This window comes from Protopterus annectens, chromosome 5.part0 (genome assembly GCF_019279795.1).
Source record: "Protopterus annectens isolate FY-2018-M chromosome 5.part0, PAN1.0, whole genome shotgun sequence".
Taxonomy (NCBI): Eukaryota; Metazoa; Chordata; order Ceratodontiformes; family Protopteridae; genus Protopterus; species Protopterus annectens.
The window spans coordinates 1,431,674,178-1,431,692,516 of record NC_056735.1 but is presented as its reverse complement, the minus strand read 5'-3'; the positions used below and the strand labels follow the sequence as shown (position 1 = coordinate 1,431,692,516).

Below are 18,339 nucleotides of genomic sequence, written 5' to 3'. Positions count from 1 at the left end.
TTATGCCTAAGGTGGTTTCCAGTGTGGCTCTTAACCAAACAATTCATCTGCCAACTTTTTATCCAAATCCGCAGAACAAAGGGGAGAGAATTCTGCATTCCTTGGACATACACAGACAGCTAAGATTCTACTTGAGCAATTACTAATGTCATATGCTGCAGGATCAGAAGGAAAGGTTATCTCAAAGCAGACAATTTCAAAGTGGATAAGCCACTGCATCCGTTTCTGCTACTTACACCATGGTAAACCTGTGCCCAAGGGCATTATGTCTAATTCCACCAGAGCTGCAGCTACTTCAGCAGCCTTTCTCAGAGGAGTACCAACCAAAGATATTCTAGAGGATGTTACTTGGAGTTCTGTTCACACCTTTACAAAGCATTGCCTTTTGCATTTCTACTCTAAAAGTCCAGGGCAGGCTTTGCCACTACAGTACTGCAGGGCCATATAGTCACGGTTAATGCTGTTTAGCTCCAGCCTCCCAACCATAGCTTTGGGATTCTACCCAAATGTAATGACTGCAACAGTGAAACACAAAGAACATAGTACAGTTGTGTACACTTACATAAATGTAGATGTTCGAGTGTATTCACTGTTGCAGTCCAGGTTACCCTCCCTCTATCCCCCTATCATTCTACAGTTTATCTTCCTTCTCTATCTTCTACAACCCATGTGGTGTATTTGCTTGTAGATGAAGGTAAAGTTTATATAATATTGCTACCTTTTTTGGGGGCACATGACATCGGGGGCAAGAAAAACTAAAGAAAATGGTGTCGGCTGCATGTTTTATACCCCTGACGACCTGACGTCATGGAAGAGGAGACAGCAACCAACGCAGGACCCAAGTCTTTGGAATTCAGGCCGACTGAGGGCAACCTGCCAGCAGATTACCCAAATGTAATGACTGCAACAGTAAATACGCTTGAACATCTTCATTTATGGTAAGTGTACACAACTGTACTTTTTTGTACCTTAGAGAATAATATGTAAATTCTGTCCAAGCTCCTACTATTGAATTAATGTCTTCCATACCAAATATTTTCATAAACTTCTTCAAAAATCTACCCTCCTTTGTTATATTTACCATTCTTGCCCCCCAGATTCATCCTTACTGTAGCAAATCAAATTCTAGTTCCCACCTATAAGTAATATTCCCTGCTGAAAGTTGATCATTTCTTCCAAAATTAATATTATCAGTTTTAGGTGGAATAATACATGCCAGTGTAATCCTCCACCCCTGCCATTAGCTCCTTACTACTACAAATCTACATTATCTTTCTTCTTCTTCTGTCACTATTAGAAATACTCTAACAACTAATATAAGTACTCCTTCTTTCCTTTGTCCCTCTAGTGTTTACAAAGTAACCTACTCCTGCAGTGGTTCACTACTGGACTCTTGGCATTCACCTTTTTCCTTACATGGATGACTTGCTGATCTGTGCATTATCTGTCTCCAGGTGTTTGGAATCTTTAGAGAAAGTGTTGACCTAACTCCCATAGCTAGGGTTCAAACTGAATGTTCGGAAGTCGTACCAGACACCCTTGCAAAGACTCATCTTCTTGGTGTGCTTAATCATCACCGCCAAAAGAATGGCCTTTCTTCTTGAAGACAAGGCTTGTCCTACCAGTCTATGTTTTGGAATTCTCCAGGAAGAATAGCACCCTAGCAAGAGAATTGCTAAAAATTCGAGGATTTATTGACATCCATGATTCTCATGATACCATTGGCCCATTTCCACCTGATGAAAATTCACTAGTATGTACGAAATTGTTGGACCCAGCACTTACATATTCTAGTTGCCTAGTTGCCAGTTTTAGACTTCATCAGATAACAGTTACAGTGATGGAGAGTTACAGTTGAGTATCAGTTCAGGACTTCCCTAATACCCATTTGTTCCAGCGTAATGTGTCCAGACATATTTGTCCACCTTTGCTTGGGGAGCTGTGTCAATGGGAGTGCAATTGCAGGGCATTTGAAAGCTCAAGGATGCATGGAAGCACATCAGTATCAAAGAAATGGTGAAAGTGATCCATGTCTTGAAAGTCCTTCACCACCTCTGGACTCCAGGTGTTGTTCTTGTGGTTACAGACAACACCATACATATGTGGTACCTCAACAAAACAGGGGGGTACAAGGTCTTGCCCACTGTTGTAGTCAGCAGTGATGGCCTGGAAGCTGGCTTTACAGTATTCTGTGACTCTCTGGGCATCCTACATCCTGTCTGAGCAAAATGTTGTGGCTGACAGACTAAGCATATCTTGGGGTAGACTTGCTCGAATGACAGATCAAGGCAATGGTGTTCCAGGATCTGTTCCAGGTGTATAAAACATCTCAGATAGATCTGTTTGTCTTCTTTCAAACCAGACAGCTTGAGAAATTCTGTTCCAGATATTCTTGCAGCCATGCTTGGAGGGCAGATATATTCTCATCACCTTTCCCCTGATTCAAAAGGTACTTCTGAAGATTCAGGGAGAAATAGCAAAGATCATTGTGGTGGCCCCCCCCCCCCTTTGGCGCAGGCAGTCTTTTCCTAAGTGTTTCTTTGAGGATCAAGACCCCACATCCATTATGTGGAGACTTTGCAGCAGTAACCCCTTTGCTAACGTAATCAGCTCTGAAGTTGCTGCACCTCAGGTTATGGTCTGCAGCAGGCTTGGTAAAATATACACAGTGAAATAATTCAAGAAAATCCAAAGGACCACCAAGGCAGATATGGTATAAATCCAGAACTTTAATAAACGGTTAGCGCTTTCATGCCCTCCTGAGCACTTCTTCAGACCATACAAGTGCAATAAAACAATACCTTTTAAATATATGCCTCAATCTAAAAACACCTATCACATGATAACATCAATTAAAATCACTTAAACAATCTCCGCCCCTTCAAAAAAGGTTTTAAAGGGACAGGACCATTTAGCCCTGTTGGTACATCACTATGTAGCTTTATGATCCAACTTGTTTCTTTTTGTTCAAGGATATTATTAGAATCACCCAATCTCATATTAGTTACTGTTTGTTCTGATACTTTAAATTTAAAAGTGTGTGTGTAATCTGTATTCATTACATGGGTGGCCAAGGCATTCCTGGAATCAAACTTCCTAATAGCTAATAAGTGTTCACGTATCCTGTCTCTCAACTGCCTCTTGGTCTTCCCTATATAGAAACTATTACATGATTGACAAATAGCCAAATAAACTACAAAAGTTCTATGGCAGTTAGTATTAAAACAAATAGAATATTAAAAATGAGTGACTGGATGTATGAAAGTAAATTGCGTATCTATATACATGCAAAAATTGCAATTCCCACACATTGAAGTGGAGTCAATACCATCTGGTGTATGTGCACCTAATGTATCATAGCATAATAAACATTTAAGATTGCGTTTGTTTTTATAGAGATAGAGGATATAGATATAAAGAAGTGAACCAAATGGCAACAGAGGTCACTCAGCTTAGGCATACTACTGCACTACCTTTTATACATGATAACTCTGTGACACCTCGGATTAGAGCTAGGCAGAATAAAAAACAAAATAAAAAACAAGATCATGTTAATTTCTCAGTGCATTATACTAGTGACCATGGATTATGTGTGATATTATTAAGAAAAATTGGCCCGTTTTATTAATAGAAGAGAATCAGTGAAGCTGTAGGACCACGGCCTAGATTTATGTTCAAAAACAAATGCAATCTTAAACGTTTATTATGCTATGATACGTTAGATACCTTTTTGGAAGGGGTGGACATTAAGTGATTTTAATTGATGTTATCATGTGATAGGTGTTTTTAGACTGAGGCATATATTTAAAAGGTATTGTTTTATTGCAGTTGTATGGTCTGAAGAAGTGCTCAGGAGGGCATGAAAGCACTAACTGTTTATTAAAGTTCTGGATTTATATCATGTCTGCCTTGGTGGTCCTGTGGATTTTCTTGAATTATTTTACATTTCTATTGTTGACTTCCACTGGTACCTACTACTTCCACAGTGACATTATTTGTTTTTATTATACACACAGTGCTTTTGCTATAGGCATAGAAGTCAGTGACCAAGTTAATATACTCCAGCCAAACTTAATGAGTTTTTTTTCTGTTTATGGTTTTTGATATTGAAAAATCTGCAAAACATTTCTTTAACTTTCACTGTCCAATCTTTTTGGTGACAAGATAAATAAGCAGTAAGATTTCTGTGGCTATTTATACTATTCTTGAAGTCATACTGGCAGTAGAATAGAAAGTTGTATTTTATATTATTGTAAGTACCAGAAGTATACTGGGGTGTTCTAACACTGAACTAGACTGATTACAGCTAGGGCAGAAACCTGCAGCCCAGTTACTTAGTACTGGTAGTACTAGTTAATAACTGCATACCCTGCACAGATGCCTATGTCAGTCTTGTATCTTTAAGATTCAGCTGGATCCCCCATGTCTGAATAAACATCTGGTCCCTTATATGTGCGCCCAGGCTTTTCCATTCCTGCTATTTGGAGTTGGAGGAGACAAGGTGCATGTTGGAGACAATCGGAACTTTATCCTTTTTCTGCCAGGTACTTCATCTCCAGAAACAACTCCTTCAGTATGTGCGGGAGTCCCCTACCCTGGCAGGTTTTAAAAGGTCCCTAAAAATTCGTCATTTTAATCTTGGTTACAACTCATCCTCTTTATTCCAATAAAAACATAAGCCAGTACGGCCCAAAAACGAGAAGGGCCATACTGGCTTATGTTTTTATTGGAATAAAGAAGAGTGTTTGAACATTACTGCTGGTTCCTGTACCTGTTTTTGACCTTGGAATTTGGTTTTATTGGTTTGTGACTGCTCGTTTTTTCGTTTTTTACAACTCATCCTGATGTATTCCTGTTGTCATCACACCCATTTGTTACTGTGCTTTTGTCAATTCTGTTTTAATTTTCTTTCTTTCTTTCTTTAGACAAACATAGTCAGAACTTTAAGATAAGAAAGAAAGATTACTTAGCAGGACATTTTTCCAGAATCATTTTTAACACTAGTGTGCTTCTACCTAGATTTCAAGTATCTAGAACACTGCTGCTTTTATGATGTAGTTTTACATCCTGGTTATGCAGATTTTTGTCACATTGGCTTTTTTGCCATTGTGAGTGATCATTTTTTATTAGTGTGTTGTACATGCCTGCATTTGCTAGGATGATAAATCAACTTTCAGACTTCAGAAGTGTGACACTTAGTCGTAGTGACAAAATACAGAATGCCATTGGCAAGGAAATGCAATGGATGTTGAAGTTTGGCGATATTGCCATTAAAGTGTTTTTGCATGGGGATTTCTCCCTGCATCCCATTCCCCACACCCTTTTTACTTAACATTTTATAACTCTGAGATTATGTACCTTAAAGTAAAAAGAATACTCTAAACTGCCACAACCTTGGACTTAGTATGTGTTTCCAATGTTCTACTCAAGATTGTTTCTGGTGCCTGGTGATCCACTTTAGACCTTTCATACTAAATATATATTTAATAGTCCCAAAGTTTAAAATGCTTACCCTACAAAGCTCTCTGCCTTCTCTACTCCCTCAAGCCTTTGTTGTCCCCTTGGATCTAAAGGTGCACAGAATGTTTCTAAGATTTGAAGCAGGAGGTGTTCACTACCAGTTTGTGTCATTGACTTTTGGCTTGTCTCATGTACTTGGGTGTTCACAGAATAGTAATTTTCTTTTGCTAAAAAATTGTCATCATACACATTTAACCTTGCCAAAATGCCTGCCTGGTTCAGGCAGACTCAGTAAAAGAATGTCAGAAGGCCCTGCCGTTTACCCTGGCATATTTCCAGCAGATATACCTCTCTTTTAACCTTCCACCCCACTGCAAGAAAAGTAGTGTTCGTAGGGGCCTTGCTGGACACAGAACAGCAAAAACCATCATCACTCCCAAGGAAGAGATCCTCTTCCTTTCCCATTCCTCCAGACTGTGATTTGGGGGGGGGGGCTGCACTACAGCCAGCAAATTCCTTGGCATTTGGGCTACATGGAATCTTGTATTTTGATGGTGCCTCTTGCAAGGATGTAAATGGGGAAATTGCAGTGCTACCTCAGAAACAAATGTTTCAGCAGTCACAATTTCTGGAGGTCATAATGCTCATATTGACCCTGTATCAAAAAGAGATCCCATGGTGGAAAAGCTAGGTGCACTTTAAACCAGTTGCACATTTCAAGCTTGCCTAGAGGAGCCTTGTCCTCCCAGATTCCTCAGTTATTGCTTGGGGGGGGGGTCATGTGGAGGATCTGAGGAGCCAGAACACTTGGAACAACAGTGGCATAAGGAAAAAAACACATAAATGTAAAAGAGATGATGGCTAGATTGCAACACTAAAAGCATTTGAAACAGATTTGGATAATGGGGACCCTACATATCCTCACAGATAACACCATAGTGATGTGATACATGACACCCTATCACAGATAAGTGTTTTAGCAGACAGGATAAGCAGATCAATGTCTGAGCCACATGATTGGATGCTAGTCAGAAATGTGTTCTTAGATCTGCCTTAAAAGTGAGGTTTTCCAAAAAGAGACCCTTTGGCTTCCCTAGAAAACAGGCAACTCATGAAGCTTTGCTGCAGAACAGTGGTTGCATGACCTTGGAAATAGATGCCTTCTCCAGTTCGAGGGCAGGTATATTGTTCTAAGCTTTCCCGCCAGTACCCAGGGTATTAATAAGGATAAAGGAGGATAGGCTAAAAATCCTTCTAATAGTCCCCTTTGGTCCAGGAAACACTGGTTCTTCATCTTGCTAAGCCTAGCAAGGATAGAGTCAATACTGTTAGCGCAGATATTTGATCTATTAACATAGAAAAAAGGGTCCTGCTACACCTTAACCTCATAACTCTAAGGTTGACCCCCAGATGTGTGTTCAGCTAACAGCACAGGTGTTCGAGGAACTGAGTAGAGGAGGATGGGTGTGAATGGCCAACACCAACTTACCCATCTTGAGGGAAAAAGCACAGCTTGGCTCACTACATTGGCAACACTCAGCTGGTGTATATCCCCAGTATGATGTTTCACTTGTTCTAGAAATTGTGCATGTGCAAAAGCATGCATGCAAGCTGTAATAGAGCTTGCAGGCTGCAGAAGAGGTGGGGATAGAGCAGCCCACAGGACTTGCAAACTGGCCAGCTCCATAAAACTCATCTGTTACTTGTGCTGGAGAATTAATGGGCCAGAGGGTTGAAGGCTAATAGAAGAATGAATGAGTCCGTTAGATGCAGAAACAAGAGTTAATGGATTGGTCCTGTGAACAAAAAAAAAAAAAGAAAAGAACTCTTAAGCCTGATAACATGGATTATTTAGTCTTCTTCCCACTCAGATATGTTTTCGGAGGATGTGCTGCTTATAATTATGAAAACTAGAAACCAAACAAAAGAAAACTGGCAATATGGAAAAGATTCACCCTCTGATACCATGTTAGAGACCAGGACCCTAATTCAACTATATTGTCTTAGTCAGCTACCTGTAAAACCTTTAAAATCAGAACTGTCTTACATCCCTTTGAAGGTACTTGTCTCGGCTGTCTCAGGTCTTAAAGTCTCCCATATGCTCTCTGTTGCCTGACAAGCAGTTCCTAAAGGGACTACCCACCTTAGACTACCCAAAGTGACATTTCTCCAACACAGAATGTCAACTGTATATTGGAGAAACTAACAATTGCATCTTTAGCATCCGATGCATCATCTCTTCCAGAAGGTACTGTTTTAGTGGCTGTGACTTCTGATAGATGGAATGTCTGAGCTGGAAGTCTTGATGTGTAAAGAACCATTTTTGATCTCCCACAAGGACAATATCATTCTGCATATCAACCTTGCATTTTTGCCAAAAATGTGATGACAGCCTTTTCTTTGGAGCTGGTTATTTATGTTCCGGTGTTCTTTCCAAACCCATTCAGTGAGGGGACCAGTGAACCTCCCATGCTTTGTACATGCAGGGACAGGTGAGATTCTGTCTAGACATTAAAAAAATAATCAGAAAATTGCTTCAACTGTTTTCTTCGTGAATAGTAGAGAGGAGAAACCTGTCAGTAAGCAAATGCTCTAAAATTGGCTTGCCCACTATATTGGATGCTGTTAACGTCTTTCATTGAAAACCTGTGCCAAGCCATGTAAAGATGTAGTCCACAAGAACCACAATAACTATGACAATATTCCTCAGAAAGGCTAATACTCAAATCAGCTTTGGAAGCAGCTGCCCGGTCCTCTGTCCACACCTTCTCCAGATATTGCAATTTGTGCTCTGCATCTAGGGCCAGGACAGAGTTTACTATAGCCGTTCTCCAAGGTCTGCTGTTTTGATTGTGCAGTCAGGGCCAGCCACCCAGAAGTGTTGACTGCAGCATAGAGCATTGTACATGTGTAAGAAACTTAACATAAATGTAGGCATTTAAGTGTGTTCTCTGTTGCAGTCTTTAGTCTTTCCTACCATCCCCTATGTTATCCTGCTTTGATATCCTGGGATTGGAGTGAGTACAGTCTTTATCTTGTTGCTTCCACCTTCTCTCTAATTTTCCCACTAGGCTTCCTTCTTTCTGTGGCCCTGTGTAGAACATAGAAAGGCAGACTGCAGCCTCTTGGGCGAATAATTTCCCCTGGGGAGAAACAGCTTGTGCTGTTAAGGATTAGAAAAGTTTATTGTCTATCTGGGGCGTGAAAGATCAGAAGACAGCACCGGCTAGCACCACTAACATTCCATTATTAAAGTGGGAGACAGTCAACTAAAGCTAGAAGGTGAAGGTAAAGATGTGAAATGAGGTTGGCCATTAGGCTCCTACAAGTAGGAATCCCAGAAGTGAAGAAAATATCAGTAAATATTCTGAAACATTTTCAGTTATAGCAACTTCCTAATATAACTGTACTTTTCAGCTGTAACCGTTTAGCCATTGCTGAAAATAAGGCTTGACTTTGCTCATGTACATATCATAAAACTGTATCATCATTTTAATTTTCATGGTAGAATACTTTCAGATGTAGACAAATTTATCAACACTGAACACTGTTATAGTGTTTGCCATTGTAATACTGTATTTGTTTATTTAGGTGCACTACAATGTTGGCAAAAATTTGGCTGATAAAGGCAATCAGACTGCTGCAATCAATTATTACAGAGAAGCAGTTAGGTATGTTGTTTCAGATTTATTTTTTTCATTGTTATAAAATGCATTCCTCTTTCAAATATTAGTCCTTGTGATGCCATTATATTATGCATTTTATGAGTAGCCTTAGTAGGAGCAGCAACTTTTTTTCAATACTGAATGTTGGTCTGCACTGCATTATTACTGGTTAAAAATGTATGAACACTAAAATGTTGAAGTGTAATTCATTTGCCAGGTAGGAACTTAGGCAGTGCTCCTTTATTCTGGTTTGCATGAGTAGAATTATCGCAATTAATGCATTATGGTTACTTTAATACTGCCATGAAAACCCTGCTTAGTTCTGTCCATGACCAAGATTTGTACTGTCATGGGGTTCCCTAGTTTGTGCAACTGTGTTCTGTACTGGATTTAGTCTAATGCTGCACTGTACGTTGCACAGGTGAAGAGCTCTAGATTCAGTGCCGTACTGACAAGAGGTGGCACATCTAATTTTGTGGTACATTGAGCAACTAAACAGCATTGTACTGACTTGAGTATAGACAACATGTCCTAGGTTGTGCAGTTGATTTTCCCCAAGATTAGACCTTCTGTATTAGTGCCAAGTGCAGCACTTGTGTCGCTTCCTTACTGGCATGCCTGCCTTAAATTGTGTGACTGGGTTTGTAGCACTTCAGTTAGTATTGATATGGTTTAGGCTGCCCTGCTGATTATGTAGCACTTTACGTTCACTTTAGTAATGTTATGGGGTACTCTGCATCGCATGACAGAGCAATATTGTGATTATATTAGTACTGGTCTGACATATTCATCTATGCTCTTCATCTTGTTCCACATTAGAGTTAATTTAGTAATGCCACGGGATGCTGTATCCCATGTGACTGAACATTATTAAATTTAGTTTCATTCTGTCATGACATGTCTTGGGCTTCAATGTTTATTTTATAGCCCATTAGACTCAGTTTAATGCTGACCTGGGATGCCATACAATACTTATTTGAAGACCATTGACTCATGAATCTGTCACAGAACATAGCCATCAATGCACAAACTACAGAATGACGATAACTATCATGTGACATGGGTGCATTCAGTAACATATATGTATATACAAATGTATCATACTGGAGCTCCAAATCTTAAATTGCATGGCTGATTCCTGAGTCACTTTTATATTGTCATGGAGCATTCTGTATTGCAGTGATAAACAACACTGAAAAGTCCACAATACGTATTAGAATATACAAAAAAAAAACTTTTAATATAGTCAGTACAAATAAGACAAATTATGTTGTGCCATGGAGAACACTAATTTGCGAGGACTGAAAGTCTTTAGGATCTGACATGCTGACTGCCAAAGCTTCATCCATTGCATAATCTTGCCTGACAATTTAGACAAAATGCTTAGATTAAATGTTGTTAGTTTTCTATAACAATTTAATCATGAGGAGGACTTTTATCTAAAGCATGAAGGTGTATTTTTGTTTCATTGACCTCAATACAGTTTATTTAATTAGTGGATGTCTTTTAAGGAGTAAAAGAAAACATTAATTACTGAACAAAAATAAAAGTTGTATAGTTACCATTGCTCCTGGCATGCAGCTGTCAAGGCTTTAAAATCCAGCAAAGTTTCAAAATTTGCAGCACACATTGCATCAACCCACAAACTACTTGTTGGTTCAAAGACTTTCTTTCTAACAGGTCATTTAAAGTAAAACTGGACCCTTCTCTATATGAGACTGACTCCACTTGATTAGATGTACTCCAGGACTGAATACTTGCTTCTGTTGTTGTTTGTCTTTCGGCTTTTCCCGGTAAGAGGTCGCCACAGCGGAACTCCGGTCCACTAATGATTGGCAGTAGATTTTTTTTACGAAACGCCGAGGTGCCAGCTCGACGCCCAACCTTCAACAAAAGCACGCCCATTTACGCACGCATGTCTTTCGAACGCTACCCAACCGCGGGGAGGACATGCAGACTCCACACAGAAGGCACTCCTAAGCCCAGCCGAGAATCGAACGGGAGAACCTCTTGCTGTGAGGTAACAACACTACCGCCATACTACCGTGGTAACATTTCATATATCCCAACTACTGTATGCAGATGACATGGTCGCATTCAGACCTAGACCAGCAGACTTTGATATGATATACAAGGTCAACTTCAAACACACCTCCTTGAACTAAACAAATGAGTTCCCACCAAAAAAAAAAAAAAAAAAATGATCTTTGGAACTAACACATGACTAGCCAAATGTCTTACCACTCTCCAGATTACAGATTAAATCAACAGCTATATAGAAATGACCACAACCTGGACAGCTTGTTCGAACAATCACTTGACTTTTAAGGACATAAAAACTCGGAACTAAAATAAATGACCTCCTATTCTGGGCACATATCTGTATCAGTTTCTCTCTCCATCAGCCAGGGCAGGATTCTGTTTTTATAACTTGAATATGGCTTACCACTTCTGCAAAAATCTCGGTCAAAAACACGATGTCCCTTCAAAGCATCTGCAGTAAAATGTGGAGCTTCATTGCCAACTCCGCATAGAGTGAATATCATTGCTTTACTCAATCAAAGTCCAAATAGCTGCCAGTACTGGGAGAGCCTGCCTCCTTCTGGACTCCACCATCTCCCTTTTTACCGTTTTCTTTACATGTGGTCAGGGTGTCATGTCAGCTGTCCCCACCTCTCTCGATTCAGCGCCACTCTCCTACTTTCTTGTCATGCTTGACTGTCACAGGTGTTCTCTGCTGCAGTATGTCTATCTCTTGTATGATTGTCCTTGTTTCCTCTTGCCTTCCTCCTATCTGTCCCAAATCTTCCTCACCAAATCGTCTTTTGCTTTCCTGCACATGTGCCCAAACTACTGTAATCTGTTCTTTCTGATTGGCTCTGCAACTGAAACTACGTTGGCTTTTGCTCTGATGTTATCATTTCTTCATCTCCCCCACATTGTGCATCCTAGCACCAGTTTCAAGCACTACATCTCCTCTAGCTTCCTCAAGCACTCTGCCTTCTCTGCCCAGGTTTTTGTAACTTACAGACAACCCGGTTGCACCACTGTTTTGTACAACCTATTCTGTTTCTTTGTCATTCTTCTGTAACACACTACTCCAGCACTCTGTGCCAGTTGCCTGCAGCCCCTCTTTCTTTCTGTGGCCACTTTTTCAGACATGCTTTCTCCTCAACTACCTGTCCAGATACTTGAAGGTGTTAATATTTTCCACTATTTTCCCTTTTATCTCAATTTTCAGATTCTTCTCATTTGCCCCATTTGCTGCAGAGACAGCTGACTTGTACTCAGTTTCATCCTTTGTGTCTTAAGATTTGGCTTCCCTTACCCTGTCATTTGCTGAGCAGTGGGCTCTGAGCAAAACCCTAATGCACACCCACTCCCACTGGTTACCCTTCTGTGGGTCTGTAAACTGTTTGACTTGTGTCAGTGGGACATTGTACATAGCGTGCACTAATTCTACCTATATTTCTGGAGCTTCAAACCATCACAGGAATGCCCAACCCGGCTTTCTTGAGACCTTGTCATATGCCCAGCAGGACTCTTTCACCTCCACTGTCTGTCTCACTGCAGACATTGGTTTGGCTATGCTGCATGATGACCTGAATCCGAAGGGATCATCTCGTATTTTACTTTCTGTTATCCTCTTTTTGTATACTTGTATAGAATGCTTTTTCACTAGTCACCTCCGATACAACTGTCTCTCAGTATCACTGTTTCTTCAGGAGATATTTCTCTCACCCAGCATCTTGATGTTGACTTCAGCGGCTTCATCTGAGCCTGTTGCTTTCTCTTACTTCATTTTCATTACTGCTGTTCTAATAAGGTGAGATTTTCTTCCTCTTTTCCTGTAGGCTGTGTATGGACAGTAGTACAGCTTCTGTGGGGTTGCCTTGATTCAGAAGTTGCCAGAAGTACTCCATTTGTCTTTGATTCCTGTGGGCTGGTGAACAGATTGTTCCTGCACTCCTTATGCATGGTGTCTGGTGACTGTCTTCTGTATCTTTCTGTTTTTGCCTTGCAATCTGATTTTTGTCACTTTCCACAAACGGGTAGAGTGCTAGTAACGTATTCTTTGTTCTCTTAGCTTTTTTTTTAGCCAGCAGGTATTGCTTCTTGTTGACTGTTTAATAGTATTATATAAAAGGTGTGGTTGTGTGTTGAACTTTTTACTACATTGAAGGTGTTGATGTGCCGAGATGCTAGAGAAGTTGAATAAATCCTGTTCTATTTTTTGGACACTGGTTGGTCGTATTTTTGTTTTGTTTGCCTCTATTTGTTGTTTCAGGTATTGCTTCTTAAGCTTGTCTGTCATTTATGCCTCCCATTTTTTCCTACGCTTCTCCTTTTTTATAATTTTCTCAACTTCTGCATTCTACCACCTGCTTTCTTCATGTGCCTTATTTCCATACTGGACTCAGCCGTATATCCGTTCTATTGTTTTCACACTTACAGTGCCAGACTCTTCAATCCTTCCTATTTCCTCTTCTTCCTGAAGTGCTAGAGCTCTGATCATTTCTTTGAACTCTTGTTCTTTCACTTCAAGCAATTTCTAGGTGTTCGGCCTAGTGTTTATTGACCTTTAATCCATCTCTGACCACTCCTTGCAGGTGATTATGGCCACAGCTGATTTATGTTGTGGGCAGGCTGTTTCACTGGAGATGACTTTGCACTCTTTGATTGCCCTTTTGTTAGTAGGAAGAAATCTACCTGAGTTACATGTTGATCACTTTTATGTGTGATGTTGTGACTGTCTTGGTGAATCTTGTGTTGACCACCATCAAGATACTGCCAGACAGAAGTCTAGTCTTTATTTCTGTTGGCTCACCCCCTATGCATTCAGACAGTCCTCATGTCATTGGTTGTTGTGGACTGGGTGGAAACACCCAACATGCTTTTGAAAGGTGGAAGGAACCCCACTCAGACATGTGGAGAACATGGAAACTTCATACAGTAATTGGACAGAGGTCAGGCTCAAACTCTGTACCTTATGTTTGGGAGACAAAGACTTTAACCTGCTACTTGCTCTTAAAATTACTTCACTAAAACACCCCATCACCACTAGCTGTAAGACTCATCATATCACCCTAAACTATAACCTTAGAAGCCAATCCAGAGTAGGACCCACACTGCAAAGTCACACAGCCAAACTGCACAACTGTGACCACAGCTTTTCAGTTGTTTTAGCCAAACTATGGGAGACTCTCTGTCCTCATTTTATTTTATTTATTTACACTTTGTTTTCTGTTGACAACTTCCAAATACTTTTATGTATGAATGTTAAAAATGAGTGTGTAAATAATTGACTTGAATTTTTTATATGGTATAAAATGAATGTAAATGTTAATAAAGATCCCCTACTCTTTTCAATAAATGCCATGGAATCTTTAACATCCACCTGGGCTACCACCAGCTTAGGCAGATGGGCCTTCGGTTTAACATCTCATCTAAAGAAGTTTGGTAAGTAAGTGGGCTGGTCATTCCCTTTTAACCATGAGCAAGGATCTTGAGGAGTAAAGTATATAATACAATAAAAACATTAATAACAATAGTGAAAGTACATCATGCACCATATAACAAAAATGCATATCAAGTGTAAACTCAGAAAAGGGGTAGCAAGAAACAGTGATATTCATAATGTTTCAAGCAATGTGGAAGTATGTACAATATTCATGTTTTTTACAGAATGGAGTTCTCTTAGTATAGTAATACCTATATGTAGTACTTAATATTCCAGTTTTAGTAGGCCTACAAGCCTACAACAAGTTATCCAGTGTCAAGAAAACCACTGCAGGCACTTTCTTCTTGTAGATATTCCATCAGTTTCAACTTGAAGCCCTCCAGTGTTATTTGAGACTGTATTTCTCAGGGCAGTTTATTTCATGGGCAGCAATGTGGATCCTCGAACATCTACATTTATGGTAGGTACAAAACTGTACTTTCCACATCTCACAGAAACTTCCATCTACTCTAAATTCTGACACCAGCTCAAACAGTTACTTCAGACAACAGTATAAATGTAAAAGCCAGAAAGGGAATATTCCATAACTAACTTGAATCAATTACTGTATCCATTGTTACACCTCTGCTTCTCATTTGCATGCATCAGTCTCTCATGTTAATACGTACATAGTGTTATAGATAGACATATATGTTTGTACTGATCTGCTTTCTGCTTGTGTTGTACTGCAACTTATTGCACATATTATTCTCTGTAGGGCTCAACATACATGACCAGAATGTTAGGCAATTAGCTGCTTTAAGTGTTATAATTTTCAATAAGATCTTATACCACTTACTGTATAGTCCCATTAAAACCTTTGACCCATTCTTTTTACTTGGTGTCTCAAACATGTTAACAGATTGCATTGCTTCAGAAGTGTACTCAGACTGCATAAAGCTCCTCTTTCTGGTTTAAATATACTAGTTGTTTATTGAATAATTTAAAATTTTTTTTCAAAAAAATTCTGGTCACCATGCCATTGATGCATTTTCATGGGTTACTACTTCAGCTGTTTTAATTGTTTCAAGTTTCTGTTAAGAGCTGCAACTTGTTCTAACACACCTGTCTTTCCTTTTACGTATCATCACAATCATTCCTCTCACAGCTTCTGCAAAGCTGATTAAACACAGGATAGGTGGTCTTTTCATTTTTACTGCCATAACTAGTATGTGAGGCCTGAATTTCATATGTACCATACTTCCTGCATACCTCATGCCTTTTTTTATTTCATCACAAATTTCTGTTAGTGCATTCTTACTTACATTTTGTTTTTCTTATTTATTTGACAGGTTTCATCTTATTTGCATCCATTTATTCAGTTACAGTCTCCGTAATTCAATAGGGAGTACACTTGCCTTTGATGCTGGAAGATCAGAAGGCTGTGATTCTATTCCCATGCCTAGTAGTTGGATTACTTTTTCCAGTACTGACATTGCAGTGCAGCGTAAGGGGGCTGCTGCACTCATGACTGTGCCATCCTTTGGATAAGATGGTAAGCTGATGTCCCATCTACATGAGCTAGTGGTAGCTCAGATGGATTTAAAGATCTTACAGCACTGATCAAAAGAGTAGTACAAGTTCCCTGGTGCTTTGGCCATGTTTCCCCGTTGTCAGTATAAATACCACCTCAGGTCTCCCCTGAAAAGAAGCCATTGACGTAGTGGAAATAATCTGGTCAACTAAGTGTAAATTAGTACACAATTCTTCTGTAATCTCATGTGTTGCAGATGCAGCCATCTGTTTTGGTAAGGTCAGGTCTGCTTCTGACTTAATAGCCTGCACTTTCTTCAATCATGTCTTGCAAGACAAAGTTTTCTGTCTCTTATGCAAGTCAGCAAAATTAATTAATTCATTAATTTTTGTATTTATTTATTTATTTTATTTTTGCTGACCAGTATAATCCAACAGGGCAAGACAATTTCAGGGGATGTCTGAGGAGAAAAGCTCCTAACGGTGAGAATAAAAATGCACACAGTAATAAGAGAGAAACAGATTTAATATTGGATTACAAAAAGGGAATCGAATAAATATATCATAGTCACCTATAGAATGTGACTAATGGAATTTAGATTTAAGATAATTATCTGCTTGCGTTACTTGAAGTAAAATCACTTATTAATCTCTTACCATTAAGTATTTCCTATTTGTAGCACGTATTGTAAATAGTGTATATAAATTTGTTAGAGTTTTTCTGACCTTTGTATATGCCTTTATATGTTTGTTTTGTTGTTTACTGCCTCAAATAACTCAGAAATTGTTATCTGTCAAATTAATGTATTTACATTGTGAAAATAAAATAAAATATTCTTGGAAAAAAATGCACACGCTAATGTTCTAATACATAGATTTCTAAGGAATACTCTACAGTAAAAACTGAGACAACATACAATAATGGTCTAATAAGCAGCGTTATAATGAAGCACTACATTATGAATAGAAGCAGCATAGAGTAATGATCTAATACATAGATTTCTGAGGAGATGTGATATTAGTCTATGTTTTTCAGTTCATCCAATATTATAGCACTGTAGCTTGATCTTACAGGTAGAAGAAAATGAGGTAGAGTCTAGGAAGTTAGGAGGAAATAGTGGGAAAGTAGAAAGAGGTGGTGATGTAAGATGAGAAGAGAAAGTAAGAATTTCAGGAAAGTGGAGGAAAAAAGGAGAAATTTGTGCTGAATTGAAGGTGAGATAATACAGCTATGCAAGTGGATTGTGGTTTGTGCTTAAGGTGTCTGTATGCCAGGTGTCTTGAAGGTTCTACATTGACCTTGTAGACACAACCAGGAGTTCTTCATGTGTTGTTTTAATTTGTGTTTGAATTAAACTTTTTCATTTGTCTATTTGTTTTAGTGGAAGTGGTAACTTGTTCCAAAGTGCGGTAATATAATTGGAACAGAGAGCATTTTCGGAAGCATTGTTTGACTTTGTGGTAAGTAGAAGAAGAATTTCACAGGACTGTAACTCTGCTCAGTGAATAGTGCTGAAAGATGCTTTTAGGGAGGAGTAGTTAATGGGTTGTAGATACAATTATTGGCTGTGCAAATTCAATGCTATGGTAGTTTTAATAATTGTTGTTTTAAAATAAGAGATGTGCAAGGAATTTTCCTCCTTTGTTGTAAGCTTGCCCCTTAACTTTGTTTGATGTGTGGTTTGAAAATCTGTAAAAAAAAAAATAAAAAAATGGCTGATGCATACAAGAGTTTGGGAAGGAGTTAGGATTAGGCAATGTTTTTTCTTGTTGCTTTAGTTAGTTACAGGTTTAACCGGTAGAGGAATTCAATATTTGGAGAGGTTTTTTGATGACTTGCTGTATATACTGATAAAATTTCAGATTTACATCTATAGCTACACCTAGCATTTTTTTGTAGGTTGTAGTATTTTGGGCTCTAGATGATTGCTACTTTTGAAGTACACGCTGACCCCATGTGCAAAAAGGGGACGGTATTGTGGATGGATGGATGAATGAATTACTGACTGATGTAATATTAAAAAAAGTATTTCAGGACAGATAATTGTTTGGGTATGAATAATGTTAAATTTCCTTTTCTTGGGTTTTAAGAGCAGGCTTGCATTGATTACCCTGGAATCAACAGAGGAAAAGGATACTTTAATCATTTGGAGTTTTGTAAGACTTGTTGCAGTGCAGAGGACAATGGAGTTATTGGTGCGCTGCACAATGGTAGCTTTTTTGGTAGCAAGTGAATCTTGT

The 18,339-nt window shown here is 39.1% G+C and overlaps 1 protein-coding gene across 1 annotated transcript in view; it reads left to right on the top strand.

Annotated features, from left to right (window-relative positions):
* TMTC4 (transmembrane O-mannosyltransferase targeting cadherins 4) overlaps window positions 1–18,339 on the top strand; it is a 1,460,040-nt gene that overhangs the window by 1,010,464 nt on the left and 431,237 nt on the right. Inside the window, exon 12 of the mRNA XM_044071235.1 lies at window positions 9,052–9,131. Within this exon, the coding sequence (XP_043927170.1) occupies window positions 9,052–9,131 (80 nt within the window). The remainder of the gene's footprint in view (window positions 1–9,051; window positions 9,132–18,339) is intronic.